This window comes from Malania oleifera, chromosome 6 (genome assembly GCF_029873635.1).
Source record: "Malania oleifera isolate guangnan ecotype guangnan chromosome 6, ASM2987363v1, whole genome shotgun sequence".
In the NCBI taxonomy this organism is placed as follows: domain Eukaryota; kingdom Viridiplantae; phylum Streptophyta; class Magnoliopsida; order Santalales; family Ximeniaceae; genus Malania; species Malania oleifera.
In genome coordinates this window covers 94033469-94054063 of record NC_080422.1, presented here as the reverse complement: position 1 = coordinate 94054063, position 20595 = coordinate 94033469, and the positions used below count along the sequence as shown (strand labels likewise).

The 20595-nt window shown below is 37.0% G+C and overlaps 1 protein-coding gene across 1 annotated transcript; it reads left to right on the top strand.

The window, feature by feature from the left end:
* Positions 1–252: 252 nt before the first annotated feature.
* LOC131157087 (protein SPEAR3-like) lies at positions 253–3116 on the top strand. Its single transcript, XM_058110966.1, has 5 exons — positions 253–961; positions 1198–1317; positions 2305–2378; positions 2518–2602; positions 2780–3116. The coding sequence occupies exons 1-5, from the start codon at positions 731–733 to the stop codon at positions 2894–2896; spliced, it is 627 nt and encodes a 208-aa protein (XP_057966949.1). The 5' UTR covers positions 253–730; the 3' UTR covers positions 2897–3116.
* Positions 3117–20595: the final 17479 nt, after the last annotated feature.

Sequence of the window (20595 nt, the reverse complement as noted above, 5' to 3'; positions counted from 1 at the left end):
AAAATTGTTTTTTTTTTTTTTTAATAGGCTTAGACACATTGGTGTGTAAATTTAAATATTGACTAATTATTAATAAATACTATTTATGTCTTCTAATATATAGACTTACTATTGATTGATTGTTAGATCAAGCAAATAAGAAAAAAATATTTTGTGTATATACAATCGGTGTATCTAACAATTTATCGAATCTTTTATGAGTAGAATATACGGCTGTAAAGGAGAGTGGATTGGCATTGGTTTCTTGTAATCCAATTTTTTAACAGTTTGGATCAGAGATCGCTTTCAACTCAGTCTCCAAAGTCCAAAACTTAGATAAAAAATTGGAAAAATAAACACAATAAAGAAAAAAATATATTCATGGAAGTTCTAAAAATAATGATATGATCCAAAAGAGAAGGGAGGGGAGGGGGAGAGGAGAGCATAAAATCTAGGTATATATATATATAAGAGTATAAATCTTCAGCAATCTGATATCCAGCGATGCAATAATTAGTGGAGATGCAGGCAGCAGCTTAATATATATTAAAAGGAGAGAGATCTCTGATTTCATCTCATATCATCACCAGCATCATATCTGTATGCGCAGTGATCCGTCACAAAGTTCGGTTTGCAGATTCAGCTATAGCTTTGGTAGCTGAGAGCTAGGTTTTGGGATTTGCAAAGCAAGATTTCTCTCTCTCTCTCTCTCTGGTATATAGAATTGTTCATCATAGGAATTAATTAAGAAATGGGAAGTAGTTATTTTGGGGAGCCAAACATGGGAAATGAAAGATCATCATCATCATCATCATCATCAAGGAAAGGGAAGAAAGGCAGTAATTCAGATAAACCAAAGCAACCCCAGAGAGGGCTTGGCGTTGCTCAGTTGGAGAAAATCAGATTACACAGCCAAATGGGTTGCTCTTACCTCCCTTCCCACCTTCAGTACCCTCCTTACCCTACAACCAATCTCAACCAGGTAATTTCTTAATTCCTCTGCGTGCGTGTGTTTGTTGATGAGAGAGAGAGAGAGAGAGCTGAATTCTGATTTCTATGAACCCAGAACAACATAAACTCTCTCTCTCTCTCTCTCTCTCTCTCTCTCTCTCTCTGCAAGTTAGGGCGTGTATGTTTTGGGTTGTGCAAGTATTTACAGAGAAATTTCATGGATTCTGGCATCCAATTATTAAGATATGTGGATATATGTACATGCAGGAGGATATAATGAGAATGCACAGTAGCACAGCGTATTCATCAGTGCCGTCTTCATCTTGTTTCTCATATTCATCATCATCATCATCTACATCCTCTTACGTCTTCCAACCCAACATGATGGTACGTACGTACGTATGGATTTGTTGCATTCCTTTTCTCACTAATTAGTAACATACACACATCCAGATCAAGAAGATTTTCTTAATTACCAAGAAAAAAAGTTCAGGAGCTAGGGATTATCTTACATATATAATTTCCTTTTTTTTTTTGCATTAATAAATCTCTACATTCTGCTCTTTTCCTACTAATTACAAAGTTCTTCTTATTATTTTTCTAAAGCTTTATATATATATATATATATATATATATAAATTGACGTGATCATCCAACCAGTTTCAATTCATTAATCTAACTCTCAACAGAAGAAGTTTAGTGGATGCTGCATATATATCGTCCTCATCACAACCATGACCTTCTGCTTCTGCTAATGATGTGTATATATATGTGCGTGAGTGGGTTTATAGTGGTCAAAACCCAAAACTGGGTTTAAATTGAACTCTTTCTGGATTTGGAAGAACATAGAGTTTCAACTTCACATATAGCTTATTTCTTATGTATAGTAATTGGCTATCCAGCTGTTCCAACCCAAGTGTTTGACACTAACCCTTCACATTTATTGCACCCTCATGAGAGAGAGAGAGAGAGAGAGAGAGAGAGAGAGAGAGAGAGGAATTGAGTCAAGTTGCATCATCATCAGTGATGATGAGGTAACAGGTTAGCAGGCAACTGTGAGAAGAGAATTGATTTTAGGTCATGTTTGGTTTGTTGGAAATTGAGTGGGAATGGAATGGAATAAAATTTAAAAATAGATAAATGAAGAAATTGATGAGCAATAGTTCCATTCAACCGATTTTAGATCATTTCTATTCACCAAATACCCAGTAAGAGTAAGGTTTTAAATAGTAGATCACATGAATTTCTTGCTATGCTTGTTTTTAATCCGCACATGTAAACTTGTGCATTATCTATTCTTTTTCTTTTTCTTTTTGAAAAAAATAACAAAAGAAGACTAAATGAGTTCAATAAAATTTCCTGGTATTGTTGCAGATGGGAATGGGTGAACTGGAAAGATCGAATAACAGATATGGTACTGCTAATTCCCAACCTAGTCCTACACCGAGGTACTCAACTCAAACATATATATTTTGCTGATCATTACTTGAATTTTTGTACTTAATAATTAAGCAGTGGAAGATCTGGAATCTTATTGTTTACTGACTAATTGTCAATATTATGTGAATATAATTCATTAAAAATCAGATGGAATCCTGGCAATGGCATCTTGGAGACCCAACATTTTGCACAACCCAACATGACAAGACACTTTTTGAACGTTCATGAAGAGGTACATTAGTGTGCGCGCGCGCGTGTGTGTATGTGTGCTTTTTATTTAAATTACCTAGCTTATATGTGTGTGTGTACATTATTGTAATTTTAAAAATATATATTACTCATCAATGTACATATATGGTTTGATATGTATTGACAATTTTCCCCCCCATTATTCCATATTTATATATAGGATTCACTACAAAAAAAGAGAAAGAAAGATAAGGGTAATTCAAAGGGATCAAGTAGTCAGAATTCAGAATCGAGCGACTCTCAAGAAGTAGATTTGGAGCTCAGATTGTCACTTTAATCCGCAGTTAATTTTCTGCCATCCAAAAGCATGGATTTGGCTTTTATGCTTTTATTTACATATGATATTTGTAAAATCTCAACATAACTTGGTTGGATTTGAAACATTGCACAAGTTGATCAACTTGAGAAATGTATGCGTGTTAAGCTAGATCAATGCATCTGCATTTGTGATTTGAACGATCTTTTGTTAATGAAAGGGAAATTAACTTTTCGCTAAATTATATGGGAAAAAAAATTTCAATGCATACTATAGACTGTTGACTTTTTTCCTGACAATTGCCTAATTCGCTAAAAGAATGAAAATTTAAGCAATTGTTCTTTATAGTTTTAGCTAACTTTTTACAAATAAGAAATGACTGCTAGCTAGATAGTATATACGTCATAATAAAAGTGTTTCTCATTAAGATAATTTAATTGATTCATCAGCTTTTTGAGTTTTTATGTATATTCTCGATCTTACTCTCTCAATCTCCTATAGTTCAATAGTAGTTACTTTATTAAAGAAGATGCAAAAAAGGATAGGAACCAAAAATGCACAACAAGAAAAGTAAATTGACCAAAAAGTAGCCTACTATTAGGTAAAGACTAAAGTTTTCTCACTTGGGGTAAAGACGATCATGGAAGCCAATTTATTGGATCTTTATAAAGAAATTGTGTTTATCTAGAGGGACTACATAGTTTTACCTTTAGATTACCAAATATAAATGTTCAGAAATATATGTATATATAAAAAGATATAACCATTCAAATACATAATCATATATGCAATAAATGCACATACATTTTGTTGAAAAGAAAAGGTAAATTTTACCTAGCTAGAACAACTATTCAAATTAGGGTTTTATAAGTGTCACAATGTGTTGTCTTTTGTTAATTTAATATTTAAATCTAGGAAAATTAGCATAAAAAATTGCAATTTTTGCACAAGTGTGCATCTTTGTGAAATGTGTGCCTCCATTTTGTGTTCAGATAAATAGAAAGAGGATTTTTGAAAGTGAGAGAGAGACTTTCTTGTACCCAAACAATAGAAGTATTGGATATGGATGACCAAATAAAGAGTGGAACTTTGCAATTTTTAGCTAAGAAGTTCAATATAAAAACTAGAAGAAGTGTGTGTGTGTGTGTGTGTGTGTGTGAGAGAGAGAGAGAGAGAGAGAGAGAGAGAGAGAGAATATAGATAGTCACACATCTAATAGGATACATGGTGACACATGATATAGTTAACACAAGAAGAGAGTTAGAACACAAATGGCATGCTTAAGTAGTTTAAGAAAGGTTAAGGGGGGTGGGGGCTTAAACAAACACTAATTCAATTGCATAGAGTTTGAAATTTATGGAATATCTTAAAACCGAAATTTGTAGTGATATCGTGTCACTTATATCAATGGCGACCCTGCCTATTATTGTATGCAAATATACAACCATGAAATAGCCAATGATTGTGTAATAATTATGCTCATAAGGAAAAAATGGTAAACTAAGGCCTACACAATAATTAATAGAGGAATTTCATGGATTGGAAAACCCTCGTCATCATATAAAGGAAGTTAAATTTGTGGAAGGACACATAGTAGTTGTTTACTTCATCCTAAAAACAAGCCTCTACCATCAAAGGCCAAAGTGAAAAGCAAAAGATGATGTTCAAAAAATTTAATTAGAAAGCACACAACGATGTTCCAGATAGTTGATAAGTTCACCCTCCCTCAACACAAACTCATGACTTAACTTCATTTATTGGCATTTTATAGTTATTTAAGTAACCAAATTTTCATTTTGTCATTGTGTGACTTGGAGGTCACGGGCCCACGACCCCACATATGAGTATCCTTTGTTTGTTTGTTTTTTTTTTTTTTTTGTTCTTTTTTAGAGAAAAGAAAATGATTTCTTGGAGCACATATACCTTGTCAAAGGTTGTATGTAAGAATGAATTAGCGTCAATAAGAAGGCATGAAATAGGCATGTTTAGAATGGTTTATTTAGATTATTGTACTGTTATTTTTTTTTTATTGGTTTTGTTACCTAGGATGATTTTTATAGTTTATATGTAAATCCCATTTATCCTCAACTTGTTACTTCATATTTAAGGTTTGTGCACAACAACTACCAGCAGCTATATACTCGGCTTCAATGGTTAAAAGTGCCACTGAAGTTTGCTTCTTGCAGAACCATAAAACAAGTGAGTGACCAAGAAAATGACATGTGCCACTCGTATTTTCCTATCTATTTTGCACCTGCCATAATAAGCATCCGAGTAGCACACAAGATCAAATGGTGCATTCTTAGGATGATTATTTATGAATTGTCCATAAATGAAAGACTTAATGAACATAACAGGGCTAAGAAAGTGACTGCACTGAAAGCATCTAATAACACATCTAGTAAGTGTAGTGAGTCTGACACTGATGATGAAATGACCATGCCAACTAGAAAGTTTAGCAGATTTTTCAGGAAGAATAGGAAGCCATTTAAAAAATATAGAGACTCCACTAATGAGAAGGGAGAGTCCAGCAAAAGAAAAGAAAAATCAAATGCTCCTACGTGCTACAATTGCAACAAGGTGGGGCACACCAAACCTAACTGCCCACTGCTGAAAAAGGAGGCTAAGAAAAAGAAGAAAGTAATGAAGGTTGGGACTTCATGGGATCAATTCAGCAGCAGCGATTCGAATTCAGATCAAAGTGACACGGAGGTCGCTAATCTGTGCTTGATGGCACAGGAGGATGAGGTATTGCTTTCTAGTCCATCATCTTCTTATTATTCATCTGATGATTGTGATTTTGGCAGCATGCCTACATTAGAGAATTACAGTTTGAATAAATTCGTGTTTCAAAGTTTTTAGGCTAAATGACCAAAGAGAATAATGATTTGAAAAAGAAATGTGAAAATTGGTCAAAATTATTTAATATGGTAAAAACCTCTCATGCCTCTATTTTAAAAGAAAAAGATGCTACTATTGTTGAGCTTGAGAGGAAATAGGAGGATAGCTCCAAAATCATTTTTAAATTCACTAAGGGCAAAGAAAATTTTGAAAAATTACTTGGTGCCCAGAGAAACTCCTTAAGTAAAGAGGGTCTTGAGTTTAATGGTATTGAAAATGTAAGACGACCTAATCTTTACTTAGGACATTTTACACGTGAGTCAAAATCTCATATCCCTCCTAAAGAACTTAAGTGTAGATTAAGATGTTTTAAATGTAAACAGATTGGTCACATTCAATTTGATTGTCCACTTAAGAATAAGCATGCTAGAATTAGGAAGGTATGGGTAATTAAGGGAGATATTGCTACTAACCCCCATGGACCCAACAAAATTTGGGGACTAGCATCAGTCATTTAGCTTATTTTTCAGGTATGCCTAAGATCGTCCTCCTCCAAGGACAGATGGTACTTGGATAGTGGGTGCTCACGGCACATGACCGACGACAAGGGCAAATTCACATCAATTTTTTCCAAGGATGGAGGCTATGTAACATTTGGGGACAATGCCAGAGGACGTATCATCAGGGTAGGTAAGGTTGGTAAAGATTCCTCTCTTACCATTGATAATGTTTTGCTGGTTGATGGACTGAAACATAATCTACTTTGCATAAGTCAGTTGTGTGACATAGGATATAAAGTATCTTTTGAGAATGATAAATGCATAGTAGAAAATAAAACAAATCACAAAGTGCTCTTTACTGCTGATAGACATGAAAATGTTTATACTACCTCTCTTGAAAATCTGGCTTCACAACAAGTAACATGTTTTTCTGCTATAAATGAAGCTAGTTGGTTATGACATAGGCATTTAGGATATGCTAGCATAGATTTATTGTCTAAACTTGTTAGAAAAGAATTAGTTAAAGGCTTGCCTAAGATGTCTTTTGTAAAGTATAAAATATGTGATGCATGTCAAATGGGTAAGCAAACAAAATCTAGTTTTAAGAAAAAGAAATTCATATATACTACTAGACCTTTGGGGATGTTTCACCTAGATCTGTTTGGACCTAATTTTGTGCAACATCTTAGTGGTAAATCTTATGCGTTTGTAATTGTAGATGACTTTTCTAGATTCACATGGGTGTTATTTCTTGCACATAAAAATGAATCACGTGAACAATTCTCCAAACTTTGTAGGAGAATTCAAAATAAAAAAGGATATAAAATCACTCACATAAGAAGTGATAGAGGCATGGAATTCAAAAATGAAAGCATAGAAAAATATTGTGACTTAGAGGGCATATCACATAACCTCTCTGCACCTAAGACACCTTAACAAAATGGTGTAGTAGAAAGAAAGAATAGGTCACTGCAAGAAATGGGTATAACTATGTTGAATGAGCATAATTTACCTAAATATTTTTGGGCTGAGGCCATTAATATTGCATGCTATGTTATGAATAGGGTGTTAATTAGACAATCAATCAATAAAACCCCTTATGAATTATGGAACAACCATAAGCCTAATATTTCCTATTTTCATGTGTTTGGTTGTAAATGCTTTGTACTTAGAGATAATGAACATCTAGGAAAGTTTAACTCCAAATCTAATGAAGGTATTTTCCTGGGATATGCATTAAATAGCAAAGCATATAGGGTTTTCAATAAAAGAACTTTAACTGTCATTGAATCTATTCATATTGTGTTTGACGAGTCTAATTCATTTTCTAATAAAGATGATGAAGATGATATTGATATTAGAAAATGCTTAGAGAAAATGTCTATTGAAAACAATGCAAGTTAAAATCAAGAAGCAAATGAAAAATCACTTGAAGATAATGAAAATGGAAATCAGGAGTTGCCTAGAGATTGGAAATTCATTAAAAATCACCCGAAGTCACGAAGTTTGGCTACTGACTTTGATTTGGGCTGTCGAACCTTTATTCGGGTGACCGAACTTAATTGAAGAACTTTTTGAACTGTGTCTTATCGGGCGACCAAACCAAGGTTCAGCCACCTGAACCTCGCCCGGTTAAAATTATATTAACCAAGGTAAAACAAGGTTATTTCAAGCTAATTGGATCTTAATGCTTTGGAAGTTTTTTAATAATACCCATCTTGTCCCAAACAGTTATATTTTTTCACCTGGATATAAATATGTTCTCATTTGCATGATTAGAAAAAAATAAGCAAAAAGTGATTAGCAAAAATTCCCTTTCTTGAAAATCAAAATTTTGCCCTAATACTCTCAAACTTGCATCTTCTTTATCAAATCCAAGATTGTGAGAGTTTCATTCGTGTTTATTTGATTGTTGCTCAGAGCTAATACTCCCATTGTTGTGTGTGTTGAAATTTTTTTTTGTTGGGAGCATAGCTTAGGTTTATCCCACTGATTTCTCATTTATAAATCTAGTGTGGGATTAAACCAAGGAAGCTTAGGATATTTGCACTTCATTGCATCCAATAGCTTTGCTTTTGGTGTGCAAAGATTTTTTAAACAAGCAAGCAACCTTTTCAAACTAGCTTTGTGCTCATTTCAATGAAGAAAATCATTTAGAAACTAGTTTGATTATCTGCATAGTATACTTGGAATATTGATGTGTTGTTGAAATATTTTGTTTAGATTCCAAGTCATTGCTTGTGTTGATTATTCTTGAGCCTCATATTGATTGTATTGTGTTGAATACTCCTGAGCTTCATATTGACTATACTGTGTTGAGTATTGATAGAACAAACCTTGCATCACTGAGCTTACACTGTATACTTGCTTTTGATGTGTATGTGATTGAGCGTATTATTTGGGTACAAATTTTATTTACGTGAAAGCACTATTTCATTGTACCATTTGATTGTAAATCTGAGTGATTCTAGGCGTGGCCTGAGGTGGGGGTAATCCATCCCGGTAAGGATTGGTGTAAAGGTTGAGGTCAGCCCTATGCTAATTGACCTGGTTTGTATAGGTGCTGCTCCACCCGTTTAATTGGGCAAGTTATAGTGGTAATCCTTGTGCTAGTTAGCCAAGGCAGGGATGTAGGCAGTTGGCCGAACCTCGATAACATATCTGCGTGTCAATCTCTCTTTACTGCTTTCTTGTGCTTGTGTGATTGATTAAACTGCTTTATTTTAAGTTCTGATATATTTATATTACTTGCATTAGATTGACCGTAGGGTTGTGAACATACTGCTGTTAGGAGAAATACCTAGAGGTTAAATTTTAAAAATACCAATTCACCCCCCCTCTTGGGATTACATTAAGGCTAACACAAACCATGTCAATTAGCACAGGACTGACCTCAACCTTTTCACCAATCCTTATTGGGTTGGGTTACTGCCCTCTCAGGCCACGCCTAGAATCACTCAGATTTTCAATCAAATGGTACAGATAAAAGTGCTTTCAAGTAAAACAGATATGTACCCTAATGCGTTCAATCACATCCACCACAAATGGTTTAACACGTATGCTTAGTGTGGTCCAACAGTTCAACTCTCAAATGTATTTTCTATCAGTGTTGTGAGTACGTGAGAGTGTCAACAACAATTTGTGTATCTTAAAATATTCAATTAAATGTGTTCACACAAGATGTCAAGTGAGTCTCAAGTGTGTCAATCAGTAGGATGTCTCAATCACGAATATAGTGTATATGCTTGGTTTGCAAAAACTATACAATCTTTGTATTCAGCAAATGATGTATTCTTGAATAAATATTGCCACAAAGATTAATATCACAAACACAAATATCTTTTCACAAATATATCAATATAGATCCCACAAGATATTTGAGTAAGTTTGAAAATATTTTTGCAAGCCAAAAACAAATACAAGCTTCCTAAGATATTGCAATACAAATGCAATACTCAGAAACTTAAGAAAGTCTTCTTAGGATAGGCTTATGAGAAAAGTCTACTAAAAACACTTAGGTTTAGCTCTTAATGTAAATTGATTCAAACACACAATAATGGGAGAGCAAACCTTTTAACATCAACACTCAATACACTTATAGATGATATATAGAATTGAAGAAGGTAAGTTTGAGAGGTTTTAGAGAGAGTATGAGCAGTAGAAAGATTTTTGGCTTGAGAGAAAATTTTCACTTTGTTTTGCTAATCTCTTTTAATTTTCCCAAATGAAGCGGTATTTATAGACATCCCAAGAGTTTTTTTCGTTAGGGACAAGGCTAAAATTATTAGAAAAGTTTAATGATGTATTAGTCATTTTAACCCTATTTTAAAAATATTAACCAGGGTAAAAATTCTCAGCAACCCGATCGACTAGAACACTTTCGATTGATCGAAGTTCATATGGCTTAGTCGATCGGGCCATCTTTGAATTGGGGACTCGGTCAACCGGATGTACATGTCCGATACGATTTTTCCATTTTATCAAGGTTTGGTTGACCAGGAAGATTTGCACTGGGTGATTTGGTCGACCAGACAGTTGGGATTTCTCCCGAGGACCCTCGGTCGACCAGACAGTTGCAATGCAATTTGGGCTCGGTCGATTAGGGGGTCAAAATGTTGACCTTAGGAGGTTTTGGTTGACCGTGGGGTTTGATTTATAATGGTTCGGTTGGCCGGGCTGAGGTCAAAATGTTGACCCAAACCTGTTTCGGTCAATCGGGGCAAAATGAACTACCAAGGTCGGTCAACTGAAAGTCCACAAAGTGTGCATTTTGGTCCTGATTCAATACACTTTCACCTTATTGAAGTGCCTAACATTTATGAGTGCAAAGGTGAGGGTCCTAGGGTCATTTCTGGGTCCTTTCAAAGACACCAAAAAAATCCGATGTTGGTCGACCGAAGGGTAAACCGTAAGGTCTTTCTAAGGTCATTTTTAGTTATTCCTAGTTTGAGCTTGCGTAATAGACCATGCGTGTGATGTGTGTGCTTATTACATACAAAAAGCCCTAACTACTATTACATACCCTTTACATAAATGAAATATATTACAACATGAGAAATTGGGTCTTCAAGCTTCACTTGCTTTGTGTGCATCTTAATCTTGACAATTTTAGTTCCTACACAAAGCCTCAAACACCCATTAGACACAATGAATATTTGTCATAATCAAAACCGGGCGTGACCTATAAGGTCAACATAGGACATTCAAAATCTCTATTGGTGGTTTTGAAAATTTTGGCAAGGGATTCGAGAGTGAGAGAAATAGAATTTCCCATCACTTTGGTAGAAAGTCCGTGTTCTTCCTTAACAAGATTTGCATAGAAAATTTTGACAAGGTTTGGGAAGTGTCCCTTAGCTTGATAGAGAACGAAGTTTTTCCATCCTAGGGCCTCGAATAAAGAAATTATTTGCTGGAAATCAGATGTGAAAAAAGAAGCATCAAGGACTTTACCTAGGATTGGGTCTGCCATACTTAGATGATTTTGATAAAAGCTTTTGGCGTGTGGGGTTACGAGCCATTGCTCAATTGACAGATCTTCAGTGGGTTAAGATGAGGTGGAAAAGATTTGATCCTTGTCATTGTGGAGTTTTTTTACGGAAAAACAAAGGTGGCAGTGTTAGATTTTGGAAATGGAAGATAAGGTTTTGGTGATTTTTGGATGATGAGGAACTAAGGAAAGGAAGAGAACAAGAGCACAAGTGAGTATAAACCCTAGGTTAGTTAGCTGACCACTTGAATGACTTGAGTTTTTATAAATGAGTCTAGGGTTTTTCGTTAGTCAGTCGGCGGACTGCAAGGTTAGTTGGCTGACTGCTCTCTGTTTCAAAAACCATAGCTCAATCAGTTGGCTGGGTCATGGGTCAGGCGGCTGACACTAACGCTCTTCTCATTCATTTGTTCAATCAGTCAGCTAGGCCTGTGATTAGTCGGCTGACTTGTTAATCTTTCTTAAATTTTGAATTTTTACTCAATTTCTCTACTGTGCAATAGGCCAAGTTATCTTCTAATGTTTATGAACCTATTTTCTGAGAGAGGTTTAGTGAAGATATCAGCCTATTGATCATTTGTATTAATAAATTCAAGAGTTACGTCTTCTTTTTGAACATGATCTCTTGGAAAATGATGTCTTATGTCAATATGCTTGGTTCTTGAGTGTGAAATGAGATTTTTAGATATGTTTATCGCACTTGTTTTGTCACACTTAATTGGTATTGTTTGATAATCTAGATTGAAATCTTTTAACTGTTGTTTCATTTATAGTATTTGCGCACAACAACTCCTGACTGCTACATATTCAGCCTCGGTGGTTGACAAGGCCACAAAATTTTGTTTCTTTGAAAACCAAGATACTGATGATCTTCCCAAAAAGTGACATGTTCCACTGGTGCTCTTTCTATCAATTTTGCATCCGGCCTAATCTGCATCTAAATAGCTAATTATTTCAACGCCGATGCCTTTTGGATACCATAGTCCTAGTTCAATTGTGCCTAATAAGTATTTTAGAATTCTTTTACACCAACTTGATGAGATTCCTTAGGTGTTGATTGAAAATGTGCACACATACACACACTAAAGATTATGTCGGGTCTACTAGCTGTTAAATATAGTCAATGTAACGACCTCAAAATTCTTATCATTTATATATATATATATATATATATATATATATATATATATATATATATACAATAAACATTCCTATGCAGCAGAAACACAAATCATAAAACCATTTATACATAAACTGTACAATACTAGAATTCAAAATATACAAACCATACAAAAATGTCCCTCCAGTGTCATCTATCCAAAAACATACACCACTCTGACCAAAACTCACCCTATAACCATGGTGATCTAAGTTACACTCTATTCGCGAGCCTGATCTGCTCACCTCATTGGCTCACCTGAAAAATGTTAGAGTAATTGGGTGAGTCGACGCTCAGTAAGTGGAAATATGCTATCACTAGTGTGTGACAACTAAGTTAAGGATACTTTTAAAAATAATAACTGAACTGCAATGAAATAAATCATCTGTAAAACATATATTTCTTTCACAATTTAAAACATATTGTATAGTCTATTTATCTACTTTTAATACTGGTAATATCATACTATACTCATCATATACTGTAAAACTGTAAACATATATATATAACTAAGCTTTTATCCCTGAGACTCTGTACGTCATGATTTGACCCCTCATGACAGGGTTGTGCGGCCCGTAGGCGGGACTCTATCTGGTCGGCCCTCCAGATAAGTCATCATACTCTACACTACCTCAGCCCGGCCAAACTGCATCCTTTCCTAAGCTCGGGACTGGCTACTACCTCGTCAAACCGGCCCCCTCAACCCAGTGTACTGGGGAGCTGCATACTCTACGAGCACGACTGACGGTACCCACATACTATTTGAGATATGTGGTTGCACTCTATCTGTATCTAGCAACGGTACCATGCTCTGTAATTTGTATCTGTCTGTATATCTTTCCTTAGGGATCTGATACTATATACATATATACTCTTTTACTTCTTTTCATCATGTTTCCAAAATTACCATAATTCTATCTTTCTGTGTACTATGTCTGTAGCATCTTGATGCTACCTCTGTATATCTATCTATGTATTCTATATATGTACTCTGTCTGTATGTTCTGTATGTTATGGTAATAGGAAAATGTGGCATGCTATAACATTGTATATATATATACTGTTTTGAGTATCTGTATACATGTATATGGATATATGTATATATCTGTTTCATGAAACCATTCATATAAAAGCTGTATAAGCATATACATTTCTCTGTGAATATAAACCTATATCTATATATTCTGTGTAAACCCATATACTGGAAAAACTATGTAAATTGTATGTACTGTCAATAACTGTGTATTCAGTATAGTATGATACATTACAAAACTATATAAATTTTGTCTCATGAAAATCTACTCAGGCCACATAAGCATTTAACCATATTCTGTATAAACTGTATAATAAAATGATATGAATATATGTTTATAAATTCTCTAATAACTTTATAAAAATTCCTAGCGTAGCATATTTCCCTTACCTAAACTTTGAAAAGCCCCTATAAAAATCTGGCTCTATGCTTGCAGGATTCCTAACTCGACATCCTAAAAACATAATGTCCCAGAACAAAACATCAGTATTTCTTAATTTACATCATTTCCTATAACTGCCAGAAGGTCAAAAACTCAATAAAAGACCTTACCCTGAATTTGGGATGAAATCCAACTTTGTTTTCTCTATGATCTGCTCCAACAAACTTGTAAATAATTCCACCAGGAGCGTCGTGGTAGCTTCGGATGTTCGATCCGGGGACTGGTGGGGCCGGAAACGAGGAGAGAAGGGAGAGCGAGTCGTAGGAGAGAGAGAGGAGAGAAAGAGAGAGGCGTGGTGAAAATTAGAAATATCCCGTCAATCCACTATTTATAGGGTCAGGTTCGTCGACGAGACACGTCACCTCATCGACGAGACCTTCACAAATTCGTCGATGAGACCCCGTGTTCATTGACGAAATTCAGAGCAATTCAAACTGTCTCTCGGTACTTTCTCATCGACGAAGTGTTGTGTTCGTCGACGAAATCCTTAAAGACTTCGTTGACGAAACCCTGTGTTCGTCGACGAAACTTGGTAGCTTCAGTTCTATTTTTGCTTTCATTTCTCTCTCTCTTAATATTTAAATATTATTATTTTTTCGGGTCGTTACATTCTCCCCTCCTTATAAAACTTTGACCTCGAAATTTACTGTCTGTATCCCCAACTATGCGTTAAATCATTCCATAAAATAAAAAAGGTCTACTTATTTTATTACCTGCCCTCACTTGTGGCGGAGGAATACCGTGGTTACACATTATGTTCTAGGAGATTACATATATAAAATTAAAAACTATCTACTAGCTAAAATCTTATACATGTACCTGCAAAAGGAAACCTATCTAACTATTATGCTTTACTTGAGTACCTCTATACCTCTTCGAACAACTGCGGGTATTTATGTCTAATCTGCTCCTCGAGCTCCCAAGAAGCTTCCTCTATATCGTGGTTCCTCCACAAAACTTTTACTAACTATATTTCTTTAGTACGTAAAGTCTGAACCTTCCTGTCCAAAATCTATACTGGTACCTCTTCATATGCCAAGGAATCCTTGAGTTCTATCTCTGCATAGCTAATGATGTGGGATGGGTCTTGGACGTATTTCCATAACATGGCAACATGAAATACGTCATGAATACGAGCCAAAGCTGGCAGCAAAGCTAGCTCGTAGGCAACTGACCCTATTCTCTCAAGTATCTCAAAAGGGCCAATAAACCTAGGGCTCAACTTGCCCTTCTTTCCAAACCTCATAACTCCCTTCAAAGGAGTTATCTTTAAAAATACTCGATCTCCCACATCAAATTCCAATTCTCTGCGGCGAGTGTCTGCGTAACTTTTCTGCCGACTCTGTGCTGTTTTAATTCTTTCTCTAATTAATCGAACTTTGTCGGACGCCTGTTGGAACAACTGCAGGTATTTATGTCTAATCTGCTCCTCGAGCTCCTAAGAAGCTTCCTCTATATCATGATTCCTCCACAAAACTTTTACTAACTATATTTCTTTAGTACGTAAAGTCTGAACCTTCCTGTCCAAAATCTGTACCGATACCTCTTCATATGCCAAGGAATCCTTGAGCTCTATCTCTGCATAGCTAATGATGTGGGATGGGTCTGGGACATATTTCCATAACATGGCAACATGAAATACGTCATGAATATAAGCCAAAATTGGCAGCAAAGTTAGCTCGTAGGCAACTGACCCTATTCTCTCAAGTATCTCAAAAGGGCCAATAAACCTAGGGCTCAACTTGCCCTTCTTTCCAAACCTCATAACTCCCTTCAAAGGAGCTATCTTTAAAAATACTCGATCTCCCACATCAAATTCCAATTCTCTGCGGCGAGTGTCTGCGTAACTTTTTTGCCGACTCTGTGATGTTTTAATTCTTTTTCTAATTAATCGAACTTTGTCGGACCCCTGTTGTACTATATCTGGACCCAAAACTCGTCTTTCACCTATGTCATCCCAGAAAAGAGGAGAACGACATCTCTTATCATATAATGCTTCGTATGGAGCCATGACGATACTAGGGTAATGGCTATTATTATAAGAGAACTCAACCAAAGGCATAAAATGAATCCAATTGCCCCTAAAATCAAGCACACAAGCACGAAACATATCTTCTAGTATCTGAATGGTCCTCTCAGTCTAACCATCAGTTGGGGATGAAAAGCAGTGCTAAAAGCTAACTGCATACCCATAGCCTCCTGAAAACTTTTCTAGAATCGTGAAGTAAACCAAGGATCTCTGTCTGAGACTATGGATACTGGTACTCCATGAACACGAACTATCTCCTGAACATATATCTCTGCTAGTCTGTCTATGGAATAGCCAACTTTAATAAGGATAAAATGGGCAGTCTTCATCAAACGATCCACAACTACCCAAATTGCATTCAATCCCTGTCGTACTGGTGGTAACCCCGTAACAAAATCTATAGAAACGTTGTCCAACTTCCACTCTGGAATAAACAACGGCTGCAACTGTCTTGCTGGTCTCTGGTTCTCAGCTTTAACCTACTGGCACATCAAGCACTGCTGAACAAATTCAGCTATCTCCCTATTCATTCCACTCCACCAAAAATACTCTCGCAGATCCCTGTACATTTTAGTACTGCCGGGATGGATCGTGTATAGGGATCTGTGAGCCTCCTCCAGTATAGTCCTCCTGATCTTGGTATACGCAGAAACACAGCCTAAAATGAAATCGCAGAGCTCCGTCATCTGATATGCTGAACTCCTCAACCTAACCATCACGTACTCTAGCCATCACTACTGCCAACTCTGTGTCATCACCTTGAGCTACCTTAATCCTCTCATAAAGTGTAGGATGAACCACCAAGCTGGAAATAACTTCCTGAGGACTCTCTTCCACCAATTCTATACTGAGCCTCTCCAAGTCCACTAGAATCGCGTGCTAAATCTCCATACCTGCTAGCACTGATCCCCCTGATTTCCTGCTCAAAGCATCCACCACTACGTTCGCTTTTCCTGAGTGGTAGCTAATCGTGCAGTCATAGTCTTTAATAAGCTCTAGCCACCTTCTTTGTCTCATATTTAATTCTTAATTAGTAAAGCAATATTTTAGGATCTTGTGATCCATGAAAATCTCACATTTCCCATCATATAAATAATGCCTCCAGATTTTAAGAGCATACACCACTGCAGCAAGCTCCAAATCATAGACAGGATAATTTTTCTCATCTTCTTTAAGCTGTCTAGATGCATATGCAATAACCCTATCGTGTTGCATCAACACACACCCAAGACCCTTCAAAGAAGCATCACTGTATATCATATGACCATCCTCTCTTGATGGAATAGCCAGTACTGGAGTTGAAACTAACCGCTGCTTTAGCTCTTGAAAGCTCTGCTCACAGTCATCAGTTCATTCAAATTTTACATTTTTTTTCGTAAGTCGTGTCAATGGACCCGATAGCCTGAAAAAACCATCCACAAAGTGTCGTGTAATAACCTGCCAACCCCAGAAAACTCCTGACTTCCTGAACATTTCCCGGCCTCCCCCAATTCACCACTGCCTCTATCTTGCTCGGATCAACTGATACTCTTGCTTTTGGGATTACATAGCCGAGAAAAGTAACCAGCCTTAACTAGAACTCACATTTCTTGAACTTTGCATATAATTTCCTTTCTCTCAACACCTGCAAAATTAGCCTCAAATGATGCTCGTGCTCCTCAGAACTCCTCGAGTAGACCAGTATATCGTCAATGAACACAACCACAAACTGGTCCAAATACTGGTGGAATACCCGATTCATCAAATTCATAAAATTTGCTGGTGCATTAGTCAACCCAAATGGCATCACTAAAAACTCGTAATGCCCATATCGGGTACGAAAAGCAGTCTTCGAAATGTCCTCTGCCTTGACTTTCACCTGATGATAGCCTGATCGTAGATCAATCTTAGAATAAACCTGGGTCCCATGGAGCTGATCAAATAAATCATCGATCTTAGGGAGAGGATATTTATTCTTGACTTTCAATTTATTTGTCTCCTTATAATCGATGCACAATCTTATGGTTCCATCTTTCTTTTTCACGAACAATACTGGCGCACCCCAAGGCGACACACTAGGCCTGATGAAACCTTTATCCAGTAACTCCTGTAGCTAGTCTTTCAATTCTTTTAACTCGTTTGGGGCCATACGGTACGGTGCTTTAGATACTGGTACAGACCCCGGCAACAAATCTATAGTAAACTCAATCTCACGATCTGGTGGTAAACCACACAATTCTTCTGGGAATAGATCTGGGAATTCCCTCACTACCGGTATGTCATCTTGTCTCAACACTTCTTTTGGAAACTCTTTTATGTATGCGACATACCCCTGGCAACCCTCCTGTAACAGTCTCCTCGCCTGAATAGCCGACACCATCTGTGGCGAGGCACGCACACATGAACCCATAAATCTAAATTCTGGTTCACCCAGGGGTTTGAAAATTACTTCTTTCTAATGGCAATCTATGCTAGCATGATAAATGGCTAACCAATCTATGCCCAATATCACATAAAACCCCTACATTTTCAGGACCACAAGATCGACTAACAGCACTCTCTCCTGAATACTTACTGGAAAATTCCGAAGTACCCTCCTGCATCTAATCACAGATCCTATTGGCGTGCCCACTGACAATTCTATATCTAATGGTTGTGTCTCTATTCTAGAAATTTTCACATACCCCGTCGATATAAAAGAGTGCACGACACCTGTATAAAAAAAAACAATCATGCTATATGGTAAAGCAGTAAGAGTACCTGTGACAACGTCCCCAGCTGTCTCAGCGTCTCCCAGTGTCAACGCATAAACCCTCGCCAGCGCAGTGTTCCTCTACTGACCACTGTGGAGTGCCTGATATCCACCCCGGAACGGTTTAGGAGCCTGTGCATAACCTGACGACATCTGACATGCTCGTGCCATGTGACTGGGTCTCCCACAACGATAGCAAACATTCTCCCCAAATCGACATTCACCCGGGTGCCTTTGGCCACACCTAGCACAAGTGGCGGGAGGCTAACTGCTCTAGAATCCCCTGTGCTCTACCATCTATCTCTGGCCTCCACCAGATCTACCTCTTTTCGAAGGGCCTCGGCTGGGACCTGCTTGATAACTCGAGGGCACAACCCTCTTCTTCTGACTCTGTACCTCCATCTCTCTAGATATACACTCCTCCACGATAGTGGTCCTGTCAACCAACTCTGAGAAATCCTAGATCCTTAGTACTGCCACCTTTTTGTAAACATCCCACCTCAAATTCTACTCAAACATTCTAACCTTCTTTGCTTCATCTAGGATAATATAAGGGCAGAAGCGAGATAGCTCAATAAATCTCGCCGCATACTGTGGGACAGTCATCAACCCTTGGGACAGACTCAGGAACTCCTGTACTTGAGCATCTCTCACTAAAACAGGATAATATCTGTCGAAGAACATGTCCCTAAATTGGGCCCAAGTCATTTGCACTGGTATAGCTCTCTGCTCCTCCAACAATCTGGTGGCTGTCCACCACCTCTCAGCCTCCCCCCGCCAGCCTATATGTAGCATATAAAACCTTCTGCTCATCGGTGCAGTGAAGTACTGTCAAAATCTTCTCTATCTCCTGCACCCAGTTCTCAGCAACTATAGGATCATTCGCTCTAGAGAAAGCTGGTGGATTCATCTTCATAAATTTCTCTATGGTACACCCCTGAGCTGAGGATGGACCTCCTTGCTCTCTAGAGCTCCGTGCTATCTTAGCCATAACTTGCTGAGCTACACTGCATAGCAAAGCATCTGAATCCCCACCAACTGCGCCAGAAGGACCCGCTCCATCATTCCCACTAGTGTGAGCACTATTGTCCCCTAGGTCCATCCTGCAAACACATAGAACACAGTTTCAAAATTCTATCTTCCTATAGACTCAACTTATTCAACTAAAACTCCAAAACCTCTATTAACTATCCCTCCTGTTCCTAATCCCACAATCCACTCCTGCAACCTAAACACATGACTCATCGATAGTTTACTATGATTTTCCTGGAATCGTCACCCCAGGAAAAACACAGAAATAATCACGAAATCCTGTATCTAGATCATACGTCAAAACCTCAAATCTCTTTCCTATATTCTGGTATTGCTTTCCGCTGCACTCTAGAGTCTACAGAACTTAGCAACCTAAGCTCTGTTACCAAATTGTAACGACCTCAAAATTCTTATCATTTATATATATATATATATATATATATATATACAATAAACATTCCTACGCAGCAGAGACACAAATCATAAAACCATTTGTACATAAACTGTACATTACCAGAATTCAAAATATACAGACCATACAAAAATGTCCCTCCAGTGTCATCTATCCAAAAACATACACTACTCTAACAAAAACTCACCCTATAACCAGGGTGATCTGAGTTACACTTTATTCGCAAGCCTGATCTGCTCGCCTTATTGGCTCACCTGAAAAATGTTAGAGTAATGGGGTGAGTCGACGCTCATTAAGTGGAAATATGCTATCACTAGTGTGTGACAACTAAGTTAAGGATACTTTTAAAAATAATAACTGAACTGCAATGAAATAAATCATCTGTAAAACATATATTTCTTTCACAATTTAAAACATATTGTATCGTCTGTTTTTCTACTTTTCATACTGGTAATATCATACTATACTCATCATATACTGTAAAACTGTAAACATATATATAACTGTGCTTTTATCCCTCAGACTCTGTACGTCATGATTTGACCCCTCATGAA